This window comes from Piliocolobus tephrosceles, chromosome 21 (genome assembly GCF_002776525.5).
Source record: "Piliocolobus tephrosceles isolate RC106 chromosome 21, ASM277652v3, whole genome shotgun sequence".
Lineage (NCBI taxonomy): Eukaryota > Metazoa > Chordata > Mammalia > Primates > Cercopithecidae > Piliocolobus > Piliocolobus tephrosceles.
In genome coordinates, this window is record NC_045454.1 from 16,017,884 (window position 1) to 16,039,111 (window position 21,228).

The following is a 21,228-nucleotide window of genomic DNA, read 5'->3' on the forward strand; positions in this document are numbered from 1 at the left end:
CTCCATCTCCCTCTCTCAGGACCTGGATGGTGCTGGGGATGTCACTACAAAAACTGACGCCGCAGTCAGGATAACCCTATCCAGGTGCCCATGTGTAGTTTGTAGTGAGCAATCATGATAAAATGGCCTTGAGAGGAGTGATGGATAGAACAAGCACCTCTCAAAGATGCACACATCCTCATCCCAAGATCTGTGAATATGGCACATGGTAAAAGACACTTGGCAGATAAATGAAGGTTAATGACATGGGGAGATTATTGCGGTTTATCCAGGTGGGTCTAAAATAACCATAGGTCCCTTCCTTACGAGAGAGGGAGGCCGGGAAGTCAGTGAAGATGGAGGCAGAGCACAGAGAGGTTTCAAGATGCTGTACTGCTCGCTTTGAAGACGGAGGAAGGTGCCAAAGTTAAGGATGCAGGCGGCCTCTAGTAATTGGAAAAGGTGAGAGAACAGATGTTTCCCTGGAGCTGCCAGGAAGAACACAGCCAAGTGGACACATTGTTGTTGTTTTATGCCACTAAGTTTAGCAATGGAGTTGTCATCTCTGTTGCTCAGGCCAGCGTGCAGTGGTGTGATCAGAGCTCACTGCAGCCTCAACCTCCTGGGCTCAAGTGGTCCTCCCACCTCAGCCTCCTGAGTAGTTGGGTCCAAGGCACACACCAACATGCCTGGCCTGTGGGAATTTGTCACAGCATCAACAGGAAACTGATACAAGAGGTGTCACCTTGTCTCATCTGACGATGTGTGCAGGAGGGCTAAGGAGTCATTTAGAGCTAAATCCTGATGTAAATTTGCAGGTTGTTTTTCCTTTTCCCATCTCATGGCAAACAACCCTGGACAGTGGTAGAACATCCTTAGGAACCATGGCTCTGTGCTTTAGTGCAGGTATGTGGTGGAGCTGCAGATGAGGCCTGAGTGGAGGGCCCTGCAGGCCAAGGAGAAGAGGAGACAGGTGGTCCCACTGCCACGAGAGACTGCGTGAGCTTTCGGTGAGACAGCCCCGTGTCTCTGACCTGGAAGCTCCTGTGTGGAGAGGAGGATTGTTCAGTGAGATCCACACCAGGCGGTAAAGTGGGAACCGATGGGAAATGATGGGCTAGAGTCCCAGGCACTGTCTGGGAGGATCTTAACTCCAGGACTAAATTCTGGGTCTGTCCTCACCTTGATTACTCTGACAACCCCTCTGTGTATCTCCTGATATGGGCAAAGATGTCCTGAGCACTGGCCTTTTGGACAGAGAGTAAACCCAGTGGCCAGGGCTAGGCACCGTAGGTCCCTGGGGCAGTGTGAGGACAGCCGAGACCTTGGCTGGCTGGGCAGCGCTCCTGTGATTCCCGCCCTTTCCTGTGCAGGGTCCCCCCCCTTCTGAATCCCAACCCCCTATTTCTGCCTCCCAGAGAAGAGAGACTGGGGTTGAAATAAGTTGGAGTGACATTTTCCCTGTGTGACCAGGAGAGAATAGATATGGAGTTTCAGGTGAATTTTTGCTAAGTTCCCATGAGCAGAAAAAGAGCCAATGAGAGGAAGGGTCTTGTTTATTGAGATCCTTTCCAGGTGACCCCGGGTGGGCCACAGGCCCATTCACTTTCTCTGCAAGCCCCCGCTTCCTGTGGTGATGGAGGCCTTTGTCCTGGCCCACCCAGAGCCCAGGGCAGCCTGTCGGGGTCCTCGGATATTTAGCAGGGACCCCCATTCCTCCCTGTCCCCAGGCCCCAGTGTCTTTTCAGGACTCAGAGCTGGTTCTCTGGCTCAGGCTCCATGTCCTTCCCCATCCCCAGGGCTGGGGGTTCGGGATGCTCCATCAACCCCCAGGAGCAGCTCGCAGAGGAACCTAAGAAGCCACATCTCCTTTGCGGTCCATCCGGCAGTAAACGTTTGTGTCATGTTTTAGCATTTCCTGCAAAAACAGAGAAGAGGCCTAACCCCCTGTAGCCTTCTCAGAGCAGGGTCTGGTGTCTCCCAGGCTCTGGGCCCAGCCAGGACTGCTCGGGGCTGATCCTGGCTGTGCTCAGGGGGTTCCTGCTCTCAGGCCCCTCCCTCTTCTGCTCACCACCCACTGTTCTTATTTCCACAGCAGTTTCCTGCATCTCAGGGCTCAGCCAGTGCTAGTCGGGACAGATCCTGGGTCCCCTGGGGCCTGTGGGACCAGAACATCCGTGGCCCACACTCACCTCATAGATAGGAGCGGCTGTCCTGGGGCTGGGTCGGGAGGCCTGGGCAGTGGAGAGAGGGGACATCTGTAGACAGGGATGGAGGGTCATGGAGGCCAAGCCTGCAAGTTTCCTGTCTCTGATTGGCCAGGATTTACTTCCCTGTGTCTACTTCTGGTCGTTTCCCCTCAGGAGTGACCAGCTCTGGCCCTGAGCTCAGCCTCCCAGTGTGGACACAGCACCCTGACCCTTTTCCTGGCTGGGCCCACCCCACACCCTTGTTAATGTGGGCCCCTGACTGATGGTCCCAGTGTCCACTCTGCACCTGCCGGACTCCAGGGGTCTGCTTAGGCGATGGAGGGTCCCGGGGAGGGGTCAGCACAGGGTGTAGGTGGTCCCGGCCCTGTAGGGAGGCCGAGCTCCTGGGCAGGACTAGCCTTGTCCTGTGTGTTCTGGGGGAAGGTGGGTCTGTGCTGTGCTCGCGGGCTGATGGTCTCTCTGCCCAGAGCCTGCACAGCTGGGACCCCAGTAGAAAGGGGCTGGGAGGGGACAGGCTTACCAAGAAGGCAGAGCTGTGGGAGGGACCACGGCCTGGAAACAGAGACAGGAGTGAGTAGCAGGATGGGAGGAGAGCCTTTCCCCTTCTCCAGGAAGGCGTGGGGTGTCCTCAGCTCTAAAATACCTGAGCAGCTGAGGTTGGGGAGGTGACCCCTGACCCAGAGCCCACAGGTCAGGGCTGACCCGGCCAGTTGGGGCCCCCTGTTTGATGTTTTATGAGCTCCTCTTTGCAGCCCCCGGGAAAGGATCAGAGCCTCCCTGGGAGTGACTGGAAGGAGCGGACACTGTGGGGTTGGCCTAGAGGTTCCCAGCCACACCTGGGCTGAGAGGACACTCACCAGGGGCAAGGACTTGGGGCTGCTGCTCCTTGAGGTCACGCTGGATGCTGGTTCTAGGAAAGATCAGGGTCCTTTGGGAAGGTGCCGGGTTAAAAGCCACAGTTTTGGAGTTAGAACAGGGGACAAGAAGGGAACCCCATTTTCAAGGACGGGCATGGAGATCTCCTGTCTCCCTCAGGTTTGTATTAGGGGGAGCCCAGCAGAGGGTAGCTGAGGAGAGGCTTTAGGAAGCCACGTCTGTCCTGAGCAGAGGGGAAGGACCCTCAGGCAGATGCTGGGCCAGGAGAACATTGACCCAGGGACCCAGGAAAGGGACTGAGGACCCAAGGAAGGAACCAGATCATGAGGGTTTGCCTGAGAGGAAGGGTCAAGGCCCCAGAGGGAAAACAGGGCCACTTGTGCAGGACACGGAGGGGACTGCAAGTGTCTTGGATTCTCCTGGAACTCAGTGTCCTGAGTGGTGATGCTGAAATGGGACAGTGTCCTTGTCCTCTCTCTCAAGCGCTTGGCAAGAGACACAAAGGACGCTCCAGGACATGCTGGTGTGAGGCCCAGGTTCTCCCATCTCACACCTCAGGGCCTATGGTTACCACATCAGCCGTGGGGGGCACTGACCCCACTCAGCCTGTCCAGGCTGGTCCACTCCCCACTGTGTGACGATGCCCAGGATCTGGAACCAGGAAATCCCCCTCACTGTGTGGGTGGATTCAATGAACAGCGGGAGGTACCAATTACAGAGCCCCCCTTCCTCCCTCCCTCCTTCTCTTCCTTCCTCCAGGCAGCTGTGGCTTTGCTGTGTGAGGGAACTAGGGCCACACTCAGGGGTGGGGCCTTAACTAGGCCGAATTCACAGAGGAGGAAGCTGTTGAGGCAGCAACCTAGGGTCAGGAGCTGACGAGGGGGGAGCTGTGGAATAACAGGGAAGGATCCCTGGGGACTTGGGAGGCCATGGAGAGCCTGGTCGTGAATACAGGACAAGGTCTCCTTTCTCCTGGCCTAGAGTCAGCCTAGGGGGTGGGAGGAGGATGGGAAGAAGCTGTGGTACCTTCTAGTTTTGGCAAGGAGCAGGAAATACATCAGGGCGGCCACCAGCGCCACTCCGACCAGGACCCCGGTCACCATGCCGGCGATGGCCCCCACAGGAAGGCCTGGGGCATTTTCTCCTGCAGAAAGAAGAAGGCAAAGTCTATCCCAGAGGAAACCACAGGGGTCTTGCAGGGAAGGTGTGTGGTCAGGGAAGAAGGAGATGCCACGGGGCCTGAGTGCGGTCTGTTGTGTTGTCCTCATCACGGATTCCCTTGCTTTCCACAGTGGCACAATTTTCAGCAGGCTTCACACACTGGGCAGCACCAACTCATACATTGTCCCAGATGTGCTTGCACCTCACCCTGCTCCTGTGCCTTTTAGTCCCTCCTTCTTCTCGCATCATGCCTCTTCCCTCTGTTTTTCCTTTTGCCTCCCATGACACTCACAAAGGGCAGGCCCTCGCCATCAACTCAATGCTGATGAGTGGGGATGATGTTCATTGACTGTTTTTGGGGGAATTCCATGTACCAGGCACAGTGGGTACCAACGTACCTACAGCTCATCTCATCCTCCCATCACCTTGAGGGAAAGGAGCATCACCCCCAGCTGCAGAGTTAGCATCTGAGACTTATAGCACCTCAGTAAGTCAAGGAAGGTCACAAAACTTGTAAGTGATACAACAAAATTTGTACAACATTCCAGGCTGGCCCCAAGGTCAGCTGTGAGAAATCAGAACAACAAGGGGAGGAGGGGTCCTGCAGAGATGGAGTGAGAGGGCTCAGGGTAGAGTTTGGAATTTGCTTGTGTCTAAGACATGGGCTGGGAAATAAGCTTCCAGGCTCTTTCAGAAAACTGACTGCCTCTACCAAGGGCCTAGGGCCTATGCTCCAGGGATCCACTTACCAGAGACTGTGATTGTCTTGACTGTGATTGTACTGAGGCCAGTGGCTGAGTTATGGGCGAGGCAAGCATAGGATCCACTATTATCCACTGTGATGTTGGCGATAAGGAGCTTTTGTGTGTGTTGCTGGAGCATTCCACTGACAAACCAGGAATACTGTGTGGGTGGGTTAGAGGCCACGTGGCAGGAGAGGTTGAGATTTGCCCCTGGGTGGTAATAGGAGTCTGGGGGGGAAATGGTGGGAATGCCTGGTCCATCTGGAGCAAAGAGAATAAAGCCATAGATGATATCATCAGAGAGGAAGGGGAAGCTGCTGGTCTGTGGAAGAGCCACAGTGTCCCTCTGAGCCAAGTCATAACCTTGAAGTCCTAATGAAACCCACTCTATCCACTGAGTCTGGGTCTGAGACATTCACCCGTTTCTCCCATCACAGGCTGTGGACCCTGAGCCTCCCAGGACAGGAGCAGCCCCTCCCCTCCTATTCTTGGTCAAGGCTGGGTCTGCCCAGGTTTGCTCGGGACAGGAAGTCATGGCCAACCTGGGTGAGTGTCTGAGTCCTTGAAGCTGAGAGGGACCGAGAGGCCTGGCCTCTGGCTGTGTGGATTTGGGCTGGTGGCCTGGGCCACAGAGGAACAGAAGATGCTCACAGAGGACGTCCAGGGTGACTGGGTCACTGCAGCTGGCACTCACTGGGTTCTGTGTTTCACACTCATAGGGTCCTGTGTCATTCCTTGTGACACTGAGTAGAGTAAGGGTCCTGTTGCCATTGGAGAGCTGCAGCCTGGGACTGACTGGGAGGCTCTGACCATTTACCCACCACAGGTAGGTTGGGTCCTGAGCCTCAGATCCACAGGTGAAAGCTACAGCATCCTTGTCCTCCACGGGGTTGGAGTTGTTGCTGGTGATGGAGGGCTTGGGCAGCTCCGCTGTGCAGATAACAGAGAAGATTGCCCTGTGTGGCACCTGTGATTCCTCCACAGGCATATTTTAATCAGAATCAACATCTCCTATTCTTTGGCCAACCCCACTCCTTAAAAGACCAAGACAGGGCTGGGTCAGTGGCTCACGTCTGTAATCCCAGGACTTTGGGAGGCTGAGGTGGGTGGATCACGAGGTCAGGAGATCGAGACCATCCTGGCCAACATGCTGAAATCCCGTCTTTCCTAAAAATACAAAAAATTAGCCAGGCGTGTTGGCGGGTGCCTGTAGTCCCAGCTACTTGGGAGGCTGAGGCAGGAGAATGACGTGAACCCAGGAGGCAGAGCTTGCAGTGAGATGCGATTGCATCACTGTACTCCAGCCTGGGTGACAGAGTGAGACTCCATCTCTCAAAACAAACAAAACAAAGAAACAACAACAAAAAAGACCAAGACAGACGTGTGTGTCACAGACAGATGCATGACCATCTGAAGGCTCAGAGCCTGTGAGGCTGCCTGCCTGTGAAAGAAGCAGAGACTTTCTCAATTGTGAACTGAGCAGCAGCATTGGGTGGTGGACAGACAAGGACCAGGAGTCACATCCCCTGGCACCTCTCCTGTTCCTTCCCTGATGGCTGACTGCCTGGCTGACCTTGGGGTCTTCACCTGGAACACGCAGGTGCTGAGGTCTCAGAATTACAAGGTGAGGTTGTTCTTTCCAGGTGTGTCATGGTGACTGACATGATACAGTGAGTAAATAAAAGTTATAGTAGAAGGCCGGGCGCGGTGGCTCATGCCTGTAATCCCAGCACTTTGGGAGGCTGAGACGGGCAGATCACCTGAGGTCAGGAGTTCGAGACCAGCCTGGCCAACATGGTGAAACCCCGACTCTACTAAAAATGCAAAAATTGGCTGGGTGTGGTGGCACGCCTGTAATCCCAGCTACTTAAGAGGCTAGGGAGAATTGCTTGAACCTGGGAGGGGGAGGTTGCAGTGAGCCTAGATCACACCATCGTGCTCCAGCCTGGGTGACAAGAGTAAAACTCTATCTCAAAAAAAAAAAAAAAAAAAGAGAGAGAAAAAAATAAAAGAGCAGAATGGTGATTTCCAAGGGCTGGGTGGAAGTTGTTCCTTGGGTGTGCAGTTTCAGTTATGTAAGATATGGAGGTTCTAGAGATCTTCTGTACACCTTGGTGTCTATAGTTAATAGAGTTTGGGTATCTCTTCTGCATAAGAGCAAAAGTGTTTTGGATTTCTGATTATTTTTTATTTTGGAATATTTGTATTACAAGTATCGGTTTATCATCCCAAATCTGAAAATCCAAAATTTCAAAATGCTCCAGTGAGCACTTCCTTTGAACATCATGCCAGTGGCCAAAAAGTTTTGGATATTGGAGCATTTTGCATTTTGGATGTTTGGATTTGGGATTCCCCATCTGTAATAGTCCATTTTGCCCTTAAAAATTTGTCAGGAGTTTAAACAAAGGAGTTATGTTCTTACTTTAGTGAAAAACAAGAAATTTGGGGGAAACATTAAACTTTTTTCTATCAGTGGAAATTATTATTAATGGTCTAAAGATCTAAGGCAATTGCTGGCTGTAGTATTTCTCTTGATAACACAATAAGGTTTTGGTCTGCTAAACGCTGAAGACCAGCATAATCATGTTAAGCTCAAAGAAAGATGCTGACTTTGGTTTGAAATCAGTGACTCTCTGGGCAGAGAGAGAATTGTGAGTCCTGTTAGGAAACAGAACTGGTCAGAGGGAACGTCTGAGATGTCTCAGTAATACATAGAGAAGAATAATCCCAAATTAGGAGATGTGATATGTGTTATGTCAGTAAATTTAGAAAGAGCACTTATCTCAGTTTCCTGTGCAGAGTTAAGCAAAATAGGAAGGGGCCCAAAACAGTCATATGAAATGCCTTCCTCCTTTTCTCTAGACCCCGGAAAACACAACTAGAGTTTGATTAAATTATCTCGAATTGGGCAGAGTCTAAGCGAGATGCCAGTGGCTTGTGCATCTCCCCACCTGAAGACCCCATCTGATGATAATGGCATCATCATGGGGGCACAGGTGTGTGTGGAACAGGCAGTGAGCCCACCAGACAGCACAGGGCTGGCCAGCTCCACCTGGTCCCAGGAACCACCAGCATCCCATTACATGTATGTTACAGCCTTTGTAGTTGTCCCACAGCTACAAAATATAAAATATGCCATTGTCAATACAAAATATTGAATGCGAAGTTGAATATGCTGTTCCACTATTTTTCCCCACTTTTTTTTTTTTTTTGAGACAGAGTTTTGCTCTTGCTGCCTAGGCTGGAGTGAAATCGCATGATCTTGGCTCACTGCAACCTCTACCTCCTGGTTTCAAGCGATTCTCCTGCCTCAGCCTCCTGAGTAGCTGGGATTACATGCGCCTGCCATCATGCCCGGCTAATTTTTTGTATTTTTTGTAGAGACGGGGTATCACCATGTTGGCCAGGCTGGTCTCAAACTTCCGACCTCAGGTGATCCACTTGCCTCAGCCTCCCAAAGTGCAGGGATTACAGGCATAAGCCACCACGCCCGGCCTTTTCCCACTCTTTTAAAACTTTGCTGTTTCAGGCCGGGCGTGGTGGCTCACGCCTGTAACCCCAGCACTTTGGGAGGCCGAGGTGGGTGGATCATGAGGTTAGGAGATCGAGACTCTCCTGGCTAACACGGTGCAACTTTGAAGCAAGGATGATTTTAGTCCCTCCCTAAAACTAACTCCCTCTTTGTCAGGGATTGGCTTTGTAAAACTAATGAAACATTATGAGATTAGCATTATGGGAGGGGCCCAAATTGTGCTAAAATGTAGGCATAGTTTCTGCAGTCCCTGACTTCTCAGGACGCATGTGTCCAGAAGTCACAAGATTTGTGACTTCCCTAATTGTTCCCATAGATAACATCACTATTGTAGAACCTGAGATTGGTCTTTTGAGATGTTTCTCAGACTTTTGCATTCTGGCAACTCACTGACTCCACCTGGACCAAGACCCATGATTCAGTGGTCTTGTGGCCCCCACTCAGAGATGGTTTCAGCACACCAGGATCAGTTGCCACATCCCTATGATTTTATCCCCAACCAATCAGCATTCCCCATTCCCTAGTCCCCTGCCATCAAACTATCCCTGAAAAACTCTAACCTCAAGCCTTCAGGGAGGCTGATTTAAATAATAATAAACTCCTGTCTTGCTGTTTGGCTCACTTAGCATTAATTAAACTCTATCTTGACTGCAATATTGTGGTCTGAGTGAATTGGTTTTGTCTGTGCAGTGGCAGGAAGAACCTGCTGGGCAATTACAAGAGTAGGTGGAGGAGTCACTCGTCCCTATCCTGTGGCCTGTTCCACGTGTTGGCCTCATGGAGGGAAAGAGCTGTGGGTGGGGACACAGTGGAAGCTCGTTCTCCTGGTGACCTGGGGACACTGGCTCATGATGAAGCCTGGCAGGGGCTCTGATCCAGCTGATTTCTGTGCCTTTTTTTTTTTTACTGTCCCAGAGTTGGGCCAGGCCACAGTGTGAGTGGGAAGGGAACAGAACAGCCAGTCTTGTTAGAGAGAGTTACTGGGGAATACCTAATGGTGGAGGAAGCTGTGCAGGGTAGGGGTGTCCTCACTGTTGTGAAGGGGGATGAAGATAAGGGACAAGGGGGAGCAGAGATAGTCAGAGATTACATGGCAGTGAGCTGTGGGGACTACAGTGACCTCACGGACCCCAGCGGCCAGGAGACCCCTGGTTGTTCTGGAACCAGGACCAGGGAGCCCTGAAAACCTTCCCACAGATGAGCTGTGCCAGAGTCCCATGAGATGTGGTTCTTGGGGTAGCTTTAGGAGCAGGGGTTAGAGGAATGCAACAAGGATCCTGGTCCCTGGAGGGACAGGAAACAGATGTGGCCAGAACCTTCTAGGATTCTGCATCTGAGATCCGGTCTCTGAAGAGTTTATGAATTATTCATCATTCATTCATTTCCTCCTTCATCAGAGAACTACTGAGTGTGTGTCTCTCATTGGGCCCTGGGCTGGTGCAGGGTGTGAGTGGGGAGTGAAAGCAAGGTTGTTTCTTTCATCCTCTCGTAGGAGTGACACTGACACATCAGGAAACACAGGATTTCAGGTCGAGTGAGGGCAGTGGTGCGCATCTGAGAGGGAGGCCCTGACATTCCTGGCACTGCCTCTGTTGACACAAGGGATTTAGTTCCAGGTTAGGCTACTGTGTTAGGCTACTTTTCGTTACTATAAGGAAATGTCTGAGGCTGGGTAATTTATAAGGAAAAGAGATTTAATTGGGGCAGGGATCTGCAGGCTGTACAGGCACGGCACCAGCATCTGCTTGGCTTCTGGTGAGGCCCAGCAAGCTTACAATCATGGTGGAAGGAGAAGGGGGAGCAGGTGGTGTCATGTGGCAAAAGCAGGAGCAAGAGAGAGTGTGGAGGTGCCACACACTTTTAAAGAACCAGATCTGTGAACTCAGAGTGAGAACTGACTTGCCACCAAGGGGATGGTGAGAAACAGCCCCCATGATCTGAGCGCCTCCCACCAGGCCTCCCCTCCAACGTTGGGGATCACATTTCAACGTGAGATTTGGAGGAGATAAACATCCTCACCTCCAATGTTGGAGATCACATTTCAATGTGAGATTTGGAGGGGATAAACATCCAAATTATATCAGGAAAAATTGATTAATTTTCCACTTGCCCCTCACTCTCCAGACCAAAATCTCCCCCTCTGAGTTATCGATGCCCAAGAAAAAAGAAAGAGGACTTACGACAGGTCTCAGGTCTGCAGATGTCTAATGATAGCCCCAGCCATCCCCTGGTGGAGAAGAGGCAGCTGTGGCTGCAGAGAGACCTCGTATGACTCTAATCTGACACCTATGACTTGTGTGACCCTAGTTAGTGACTGTGTCTCCCTGTTCCTCAATTTTTTTTTCAATAAGTAGGATAAGTGCTATTTGACTGTGAGGTTGTTTGTGAATTAATCTCAAAATATTTAGAATTACTTGACCTCAGCTGTGTATAGAGGAGCTGCCCAAATGAGCAGCATCTATGCTTATTCGCCTCCAAAAGAGAGGTCCTTGGGCCTGATCCCTTGTGGAAAAGGAGCTGCCGGGAGCATCTTCTCTCTTCTTTTTCTCCCCCTGGGGATATTGAACTTCCCATGGAGTCACCTAAGTTCCCCTGGGCAGTGGGCTCATGCCCTAGTCATCTTGTCCATCTGTTCACTCCATGCTGAGTCTAAGGTGAAGGATGAGGCCCTGTCCTTGACCAGAAGAAGTTCTTGGGGCTGGACCCTGGCTGGTAACCAATTCCAGGAGCCATGACCCTCAGGCAGCTGGTAAAATCTTGCTCCCAGTCAGCCCTGCCCAGGAGGTCTCACCCTGCCCTGACACAGGATCCCTAGGGTCCCCAGGGTCACCTGGAGTCAGGAATCTGGGACAGGGATTTGCACAGGGGCTCAGCTCTGGGAAGAGCTGAGCTTCTCTGTGACGATCCTAGGGGGTCCCGTAGGCCAGGCCCTGACCCAGTTCTCCAGGGTCTTTCTCAGGGTCAGGTCCAGGGAGAGGGCACGGTGCGCTTGGCTGACACTGACCTCCCCCTGCTGAGTCCCCCCATCAGACTGTCCTTCTTCTGCCCCGAGTGTCTGCAGGGTCTGGATGCAGGAAAAGAATTCTGATCTGTGGGAGTTTGTCTCCCCCGTGTGTGTCCTGCACTAAATGCCCAAACCCCAACACAGGATGTAATGCAGAGGGGGCACAGGCACAGCCCAGGCCTGACAATCCGGTATGTGGGAAGTAGAACTGATCCCCAACACCCAGAGGTCATGGGAAATCACTCACGGTATACGCAGAACCAGCCAGTTGCTTCTTCATTCACAAGATCTTCCTTTATGGCTTGTAGGGTGTAGGATCCTGTGTCATTCTGGGTGACGTTCTGGATCAGCAGGGATGCATTGGAGTATACTGTCTCTCGACCGCTGTGCGCGGGCCCTGGGGTAGTTTGCTGAGTTCCCATTACATATGCTACAATTAGACGTTTGTTATCTACTCTTTCCCCTTTGTACCAGCTGAAGCCTAAAGTATTCTGGGGCAGATTGTGGGCAAGTAGAAGAACCTCCTTCCCCTCTGCGACATTGAACGGCCTGGATTCAATAGTGAGCTGGGCAGTGGTGGGCGGGTTCCAGAAGGTTAGAAGTGAGGCTAGGAGGGAGAAAGACTCGGTCAGTATTAGGACCTATGTATTGGGATGGAAAGATGGGGCCCTGGGTCCTGAGAGAGTCTCTTCACCCCTCAGCCTTGGAGAGTGTGTGTGCGTCCACTTGGTCAAGATCAGTAGTGTGACCTTTCTTCCTTCAGCACCTCTGACCTTGGCATTTTCCTGTTTGGAATCCCCTTCCCCAGGGGTCTGCATGGCTCCCTCCCCACTGGCCTCAGGTAGGTCCTGCTCACATCAGGGCATCTTAGGGAGACCCCTCCCCTGACACCTCCTCTAGAGACCCTGGGTCTTCCCTTTCTGACCTTTTTCTGCTCTGTTCCCTCCGGGGCTCTTGTCAACACCTGACCTCACATTCTAGATCTCTTTGGGTGTCTGTCTTCATCCCCGCGAGAGTGTGAGCTCTTTGAACACAGAGACTTGTCTGATATTTGTTGTATGCCAGTGCCTAAAATTTGATTGCAAATACTCGTAGATGAGTTAATGAGTGGTGGTTATTTTACAACCTGTGGTTGGTGGTCAAGGGCAGGGTTTAGTGCCCTGGTTATATTTTTATTTAAAGTGTCACCCTGATTAATTCTTATTCTTATCATTTTCTACTTGTAGTGACCAGTGATGATTAACTTGGAAAACACTGATTTTCCTCCCTCTTATCAATCCCAGTTCAATGTGATTGTCTTGTTGTGACCCGTGTCCCTTTCTGATGTTCTCTCCCCTGAGGCTCCAGCAGAAGCCCTCTGTCCCCTTTCAGAGCCTTGTCCTCCCCAGGAGACCTCAGCCATTCTCTGTGATCCCTCCTCCTGCCCACTCCCAGGAATCCTCCACTCACTTGCCAGCAGAAGCCCCTGCCGGGGGATGCATTCTCTGTGGGGAGGAGCTGAAGGGGGCCCCATGGTCTCTGCTGCCTGCTCTTTCCTCCTCTGTGGAAAAGAGCCTGGGCTCCAGGAGTGCTCTGTCAGGGCTGCTGTGACTGTAGGCTCTGCTGTTCTTCCTCTTTCCTAGGGCAGGAGCACTTTCCAGGGTCATGGGTGAGGCTCTGCCCCGGTCACTTCTCTGTCTCCTCCCCTCTCAGTTTTGCCTCCTTTTCTGTTCTTCCTTTTTCCCTTCTGTCTACATTTGAGTTCCCCAGACCAGGCTCTGAGAAGCAAGGCTTATTTGGACCCCCGTCTCGTAACAGGACGACCGTCCCTCCCCAGCGTGGACCTCTGCTACACCTTGGCCCTGGGTCTGTCAGCACCATGCAGAGTCCCTGGGGTCCCTGAACGTGGTGTTATTTTCTCTGTGACAGAGAAACCCCTTTGTGTGTGCAGGGTCTTCTTACTGTTCTCACATGTCGGGGAAGGTTGGATTTACTCCCAGCAAAGAGGTCACAGAGACGTCTGGGGTCCTAGAAACAGATCCATCTAGGGCTAAAGCCCGGGTCTAAGATTCTGAGTTGTTCTTTCTGCAGCGCTATGTGACTCTAATTTCTTTGGAGTAACCGAGAATGAAGCTGCACGGTGCTATAGCTCTATGTCATCCATACACCAGACATTTCTAGGCTGACTTTATGATTTTCTCTCCAGCTTGTACCACCTTTATTATTATATATTTCATCATTTTTTCTAAATACATTTAGTTTACAAAACCTCCTGTCCTAGTAGGGATTGGTGGCTCAGATCTGTGATTGCAGCTACTCGAGAGGCTAAGGTGGGAGGATGGCTTGAGGCCAGGAGTTGGTGACAAAACATCCTTGTCTTATGCAATATTGTCCATGAAATTACAGATTTGATCTGTGCTTAAATTTTTTTTCAACGTGTATTAAAATAAGTACATAAGTAGTAAAGGTTTTAAAAAGCTTACTTACATTTCGCCTAAAATCAGTTTTTGGAAAGGCTGACACGGTGGCATAAGCATGGACTTTATGTCCAGATGTACCTGGGGACAGCTCATGGTTCTGTCACTTAACTATGTCGACTTGGACAAGTCATTTGGCTTCTATGATCCTCGATTCCCTGATTTGTAAAAGGAGGATGGTAAAATCCTCCTCACAGAGTTGTTGGGAATAAGTGAGCTGCTGTGGGAGCCCAGTGCCCAGGCGGGTGTTGAGTACATGATGGTTATCATTGTGGTTATTGCTGTGGAATTCTGGTTATTTTCCAAAGAGAGTGTCTATGCTGGAATATTGGGCTTGTGGCTTTCTGCTGATGTGGATGTGTGAAAAAGCTACTTTTGCTTGTTAGGATTTGTGGTGTATCTTTCATTATTTTCATTTCCCAGTTCCGCTACCTATTTTCTCTGTGATGTTGGTCAAGTTGCCTAAGTTTTCTTGTGCCTCATTTACCTAATTTGTGAAATGTGGGTAACAATACACTAGTGTGCGTGTGTTATTTCCCAGCTCTGACCACTAGAGGGCATAGAAGCACTGGCACCTACTAGCAATGGACATATAGGTGCCTATAGTCTGTAAACATCATTCTCCCAAGAAAGGAACCAGGGTTTCCTGGAGAAATGGCGGATTCCAGGGCTGGGGCAGGAAAGCACAAGAGGGGACTGGAGCATCTTGCGGGGCCTGAGAGTAAGGCACAGCTTGAAAAATGATGGAGATGTGTGGAAAATATCACAAATGGCAACTAGAAGCAGCTCCCAATGGCCAATCTGGGGACAATACAGCAACATAATCAACAATAATAGTAATGTAGTCCAACCAATAAATACCCGAGAGTCCATGCTGATATATATAAATAAGTGAATACATACATAAATGAGAAAGAAAGAATAGCTATTTCTTACAGCAGCATTCCAGTTAATCAATGTAGAAGCAATGATGGAAATAGAAAATCACTGTTTGGTTAACACCACAGTAAGAATTGTTTATCGGCTACAATTATCTCTGGATTCTAGAAATTAATTGGTAAAAGTATGCTGAGAACAAACAGGCTGTTTTCGCATTTCCAAAGTATCTGTCCACAAGATACTTATTAATTACAGTGAGATGAATAGTAAATTTATAGCAGAGAAACCTGGCAGACACCACCTGAACCAAGGGCTTAAAGTGAACCTCATCAGTAATGAGAGATACCAACATCCTGCGCCTCTGGCTGGGATGTCCTGAGAAAGACACATCACTTCTGTGCTAATCTTGCCCAAAATGCATAACCTGAAACATCCCAAGGAAACATGAGACAAACCCAAATTGAGGGACATTCTACGAAACAACCTACCAGACCTCCTTAAAAGCGTCAAGGTCCTGAGAGAGGAAAGAGTGGGAACCTCCCCGAGGCTGGAGGGACCTGGGAGATGTGATAATGTTACTCAGTGTGGGATCCAGGGTTGGACTCTGGAGCAGAAAAAGGACAGGACTAGGATGATTAGCAAAATTTTATTTTATTTTATTTTATTTATTTTTTTGGAGACAAGAGTCTCACTCTCACTACAACCCCCGCCTCCTGTGTTCAAGCGATTCTCCCGCCTAAGCCTCCCGAGTAGCTGGGATTACAGGTCCCCACCACCACGCCTAGCTAATTTTTGTATTTTTAGTAGAGATGGGGTTTCATCATGTTGGCCAGGCTGATCTCCAACTCCTGACCTCAGGTGATCTGCCTGCCTGGGCCTCCCAAAGTACTGGGATTACAGGCGTAAGCTACCATGCCCAACCCAAAATTTTAATATTACTCTCTCTCTCTCTGTGTATATATATATATATATACACACACACACACACACAATACATATATATGTATGTATAAATATGTGTTTTGTTTTTTTGTTTTGAGATAGAGTCTCCCTCTGTCACCCAGGCTGGAGTGCAGTGGTGTGATCTCTGCTCACTGCAAGCTCTGCCTCCCAGGTTCATGCCATTCTCCTGCCTCAGCCTCCCGAGTAGCTGGGTCTACAGGTGCCCGCCACCATGCTCGGCTGATTTTTTGTATTTTTAGTAGAGACGGGGTTTCATTGTGTTAGCCAGGATGGTCTCGATCTCCTCGCCTCGTGATCCGCCCGCCTTAGCCTCCCAAAGTGCTGGGATTAAAGGCGTGAGCCACCACGCCTGGCCCCATATTTCTGTATTTTTAAATTTATTGTATCAACGCTAGTTGACTGATTTTGATAATTGCATTAGAGTTCAGGTTATTTGAAAAAGCTGGATGAAGGATATACTGAAACTCTGACTGTTTTTACAATATTTTTGAACGTCTGAAAAATGAAAACTAAAAAAATGTAAAACGCATAAGATTTTTGTGAGGATAAGATGAGATAAATGTGAAGTGCTTAGAACAATGCCTGAGACACAAGAGTTCTTAAAACATATCAGCTATTATCATAAGTAATTTTATGATTAACAAGTAATATTATAAGTAATGAGTCATCTATTATAAATCATATAAAATACGATTTATTTCATAATATCCTCATATATTTTCACCCATTTCTTTTTTTCCCTCTCCCCTTTGAAAAGCATATTGAGCATGTATGTCATAAAAGATAAAATAGGTTTCGATTTTATTTTCAGAATTATTGTCGGGGATGAGGAGGAGCTATTATTTCCTCCAGTCACTGAGTACCTCAGACTCAGGCCCGCATTGCAAACTTTGCTTGGCTGGGAAACAAGGCTTGAGCCTGGCCACCGACATGGTTTGTGATGGCGCCCCCTGGCGGCACAGTGAGCTTTCCCCAGTTCCTCACCCTCGTGCTTTAGGAGCGACTTAGAAATTCTACACAGTTTATTTATTAAACCCTTTCTAGGTCACGCTGCGGATTATTTAATCTTCACAACAAGTCTGTGTGAGAAGGGGTATTTATTCATCTTAAGACGATAAAACAGGATGAAAAAGGTGAAGCGACTTGTCCAGGTTTGCAAAGGGAGTGACAGGGCCAGGATTTGGATCTAGGTCCCCCTGACTTCCAGGCTGATTGTAAATGTTCAGGTGAGTCTGAATGTGTGGCCAGGTGGAGAACTATTGGTATTGATTTGTTTTTTTCTAAGACCAGCCCAGGGGGCGCAAAAGAACCAGTGGGTAGGCAAGTGTAGGAGCAAAACTGCAAGTTTATTTTTGTAACCTAAGGTGTGGAGAAGAAGTCTGTCGGCCTCCGGCAAAGAAGGCCGGCAGAGTTCCCCCCCCAAGCTCTCAGACGGAGTTCCAACAGTTCTGACAGCAATGGGAAGCTGGGAAGTCCGCTGGCTCAATGGCGGAGGGCGGCTTTTCTAGGAGTGGGAGGGCAATAGGTGGGGCACGGGCCTGTCAGGGGCGTTCCGCAGGTGCGACCAGGTAAATCTTGGTCTCTTCGGATTGACGTCACCTGGCGCATGCCCAGTTGGTCTGCACCTTCCCGGGTCGTCGGCTGCATTTTCGGGGGGGGGGGGGGGGGGGGGGGGAAATGAAGAACCCGGAAGTGCACCATCTTGCCTCCGTTCGTCCAAACAGGTATAGAGTAGTGGTTGTCGACAGAGGGCGGTTTCCCCGCAGGGGACATTTGGCAATGTTTGGAGATATTTTTGGTTTTCTTTTTCTTTTTTTTTTTTGAGACGAAGTCTCGCTCTGTCGCCCGGGCTGGAGTGCAGTGGCGGGATCTCAGCTCACTGCAAGCTCCGCCTCCCGGGTTCACGCCATTCTCCTGCCTCAGCCTCCCGAGTAGCTGGGACTACAGGTGCCCGCCACCTCGTCTGGCTAGATTTTTGTATTTTTTTAGTAGAGACGGGGTTTCACCGTGTTAGCCAGGATGGTCTCGATCTCCTGACCTCGTGATCCACCCGTCTCGGCCTCCCAAAGTGCTGGGATTACAAGCTTGAGCCACCGCGCCCGGCCATATTTTTGGTTTTCATACCAGGGTGGGGACGGGAGAGAGGGAAGGCTGCTATTGGCATCCAGTGGAAAAAGGCCACGTGGATGCTGCTGAACGTCTCACAATGCACAGAACAGCCCCCACCACAAGGAACTGTTCAGCCCCAATGTCAATAGAACTGCTATGAAGCCCTGGTCTGACTTAGAAACCTGAGGATGCATTCTTGCGGTTAGCTAACGTTTGCCAAGTGCTGAGTGGATAGCGTCAGGGATGTGGGAACAGTGCACCAGTCTGTGCTGCCAAGGAGTGTGAAGTTTAGAAGGGCAGGGGATGGAGGCAGGAGAGGCATATGAAAGCCTTCAATAAAAGGAACAGACGATAAGTGCAACAAGACAGCGTCCAGTAGGGCTAAGCAGGCTCTCAGGAGGAAGAGCGCTTATCTGGCTGTGGGAAGAACTGAGGATTGTCTGGCCTGTGGGAAGGTGGTTTTGAGCTGGGTGTGTGAGCAAAGTTGAGATGATGGGAAAACACAAACCCCATTCAGGGAAGGGCAAACAGGCTAGTTTGAGTGGAGAGAGAGTAATTTTTAGTGAGTAGAAGGGCTTGCACTGGAAAAAGAGGTTGCAGTTAGAGCTTTGAGTTCAATCTGAGGACTCTAGCCTGGGTGTCTGTCAAAGTGATGGAAAAGTCTTCCCTTTTGGAATAGTGGTCTAGGCCCTAGGGCTGTGGGGCTCAGCAGCTTCCAGAGTGCTCTCTCTACAAAGGAGGGAATGTTGGAAATTGGGGTGGAGAAGGGTGAATGTCTCCTGATTTTAGGACCAAATTGATGCAGAGTATGTAAGAAAGCCATTTCACCTCAAAGTGGCCTTTGAGGAGATGGTGCTCCCAAGTGGAAATATACACGGAGCTCTCTCTCTCTCTCTCTCTCTCTCTGAGATGGAGTCCTGCTGTGTTGCCCAGGCTGAAGTACAGTGGCACACGATCTTGGCTCACTGCAATCTCTGCCTCATGAGTTCAAGCTACTCTCCTGACTCAGCCTCCCACGTAGCTGGGACTACAGACATGCACCACCACGCCCAGCTAATTTTTTTTGTATTTTTAGTAGCGATGTGGTTTCACCACGTTAATCAGGTTGGTCCCGAATTCCTGACCTCAAATCATCTGCCTGTCTTGGCCTCCCAAAGTGCTGGGATTACAGGTGTGAGCTGAGTTCTCTTCTAGGTGGTTTCTTTGCAAAGGTCTGGGCCACTTTGCTTGTAGTGAAAACTGGAGTAGATTCAAAACCTTTTACCAAAGGTCTGCTTCCCAAAGGGTGCGCTGTTGCAGCAGGGCTTGGTGTGGCAAAAGCTTCAAATATGGACACCATCTGGTGATAGGATTTTCTTCAGTTTATTACATTACCATCAAATAGCATTAAAATGTGCTCATGCTTGGTACACTCTAAAGAATTCAAGTGGGCTGGGCGCAGTGGCTCACGCCTGTAATCCCAGCTGGGAGGCCGAGGCAGGTGGATCACAAGGTCTGGAGTTTTAGACCAGCCAGACCAACATGGTGAAACCCTGTCTCTACTAAAAATACAAAAATTAGCTGGGCGTGGTGGTGCATACCTGTAATCCCAGCTACTCAGGAGGCTGAAGCAGGAGAATCACTTGAACCTGGGAGGCGGAGGTTGTGGTGAGCTGAGATTGCGCCACTGTACTTCAGCCTGGGCGACAGAATGAGACTCTGTCTCAAAAAAAAAAAAAAAAAAGAATACAAGCAAAGTTTGAGATCTGCCTGAGCAACTTAGTGAGACCCCATCTCTACAGAAAAACAAAAATTAGCCAGGCATGTGGGGTACACTTCTAATTATACATACTTGCGGGACTGAGGCAGGAAGACTGCTTGAGGCTGCAGTGAGCTGTGATGGCACCACTGTACTCCTGCCTGGGTGACAGACCGAGATCCTGTCTTTACAAAAAGGGAATGAAAGCAAAGAGTTCCTTATCTTTGATGAATGTACAGTTGCCTTTAACATCCTCTCACAACTGCCACCAAGTTTGACTCTGGGGAAATGCATTACTCTTCTGGGAAAAGCTTGGGGGAGAAGGCAAGGAAGCAAATCTTTGTTGAACCAGTATGTATATATATATATTTGCCAGCTGTAGGTGCAGACACTGTCACATACAATATCTCATTCAACCCTCGCAACCCTGGATTTAAGTACAGTTTGCTTCTTTTAGTAAATGAGGAAACTGGCACTGAGAGAGGCTCACTTGCTCCAGATCCCTGTAGCTGAAAGGGCTACATTTTGGTGCACATGTGGCCTGTTTTGCCCCATTTTCTCCCCCAGTTTCCCCTTCACAGACAGTCTTATTTCCCTGGATTCAGGCTGCTAGAGACCATGGACATCAGCATTAGTAGCAGCAACAGAAGGAGGGAAGAGATTAGAACTTTATTTTTTTATTTTTATTTTACATTTTTTGAGACAGAGTCTCACTCTGTCGCCCAGGCTGCAGTGCAGTGGTGCGATCTCAGCTCACTGCATCCTCCGCCTCCTGGGTTCAAGCGATTCTCCTGCCTCAGCCCCTGAGTAGCTGGGATTACAGGCACGCACCACCATGCCTGGCTAATTTTTGTATTTTCAGTAGAGATGAGGTTTCACCACTTTGGTCAGGCTGGTCTTGAACTCCTGACCTCATGATCTGCCCACCTCAGCCTCCCAAAGTGCTGGTATTATAGGCATAAGCCACCATGCCTGGCCAAGATTAGAACTTTAATTGTGACTGTTGGTGCAGCTGTACGTCGCTTGGAGATTGTATGGAAGCTGCCCAGTTGGAGGCTCCTGATCTCTGGGGATGGCTGAAGCCAGTGTATATGGCCTGGTAGTCTGTGCTTTAGTCTCACAACATTGTTTCCATGTGAGGGCAAAAGCAGTGAAGTGACGCTGTCTTACTGTTAGGTAACAGATTAGACTGTGTACTTTATGAAAATCTGGGAGGTGAAACTTGTTAAACAAAAGAAATGAAGCATTCTTAGGAAATAAGGTGACTAACTTGGCAGCCGTGACAGTTTCCTCTTTGTACTCCTTCCCACCTCCCCTCACCCTGGTGCCTCATGATTTCTTCCTCAAGTCTTTTTTCTCATTTGGATTTCCTTCTTTCCTCCTTTCCTCCCTTCCTCCTTTCTTTCTTTCCCCTTCCTTCCTTCCTTCCTTCCTTCCTTCCTTCCTTCCTTCCCTCCTTCCCTCCCTCCCCCTCTCTCTCCTTTCTATCTTTTCTTTCTTTCTTTCTTTCTTTCTTTCTTTCTTTCTTTCTTTCTTTCTTTCTTTCTTTCTTTCTTTCTTTCTTCTTTCTTTCTTTCC

The 21,228-nt window shown here is 49.7% G+C and overlaps 1 protein-coding gene across 4 annotated transcripts in view; it reads right to left on the minus strand.

Moving 5' to 3' along the window:
* Positions 1–1,517: 1,517 nt before the first annotated feature.
* The window catches only part of LOC111554032 (carcinoembryonic antigen-related cell adhesion molecule 6), a 101,528-nt gene continuing 81,817 nt past the window's right edge, over positions 1,518–21,228 (minus strand). Inside the window, exons 1-9 of one of the 4 annotated variants that reach the window (XM_023229291.3) lie at positions 12,955–13,112; positions 11,753–12,112; positions 5,621–5,899; positions 4,976–5,230; positions 4,092–4,209; positions 3,047–3,117; positions 2,710–2,741; positions 2,172–2,237; positions 1,529–1,897 (exon numbers count right to left, since the gene is read on the minus strand). In XM_023229291.3, the coding sequence (XP_023085059.2) occupies positions 1,832–1,897; positions 2,172–2,237; positions 2,710–2,741; positions 3,047–3,117; positions 4,092–4,209; positions 4,976–5,230; positions 5,621–5,899; positions 11,753–12,112; positions 12,955–13,018 (1,311 nt within the window). In that variant the 5' untranslated portion in view covers positions 13,019–13,112 and the 3' untranslated portion in view covers positions 1,529–1,831. Of the gene's footprint in view, positions 1,898–2,171; positions 2,238–2,709; positions 2,742–3,046; positions 3,118–4,091; positions 4,210–4,975; positions 5,231–5,620; positions 5,900–11,752; positions 12,113–12,954; positions 13,113–21,228 lie in introns of those variants that run through there. The other 3 variants (XM_023229297.3, XM_031934862.1, XM_023229296.3) reach the window with 3 other exon arrangements.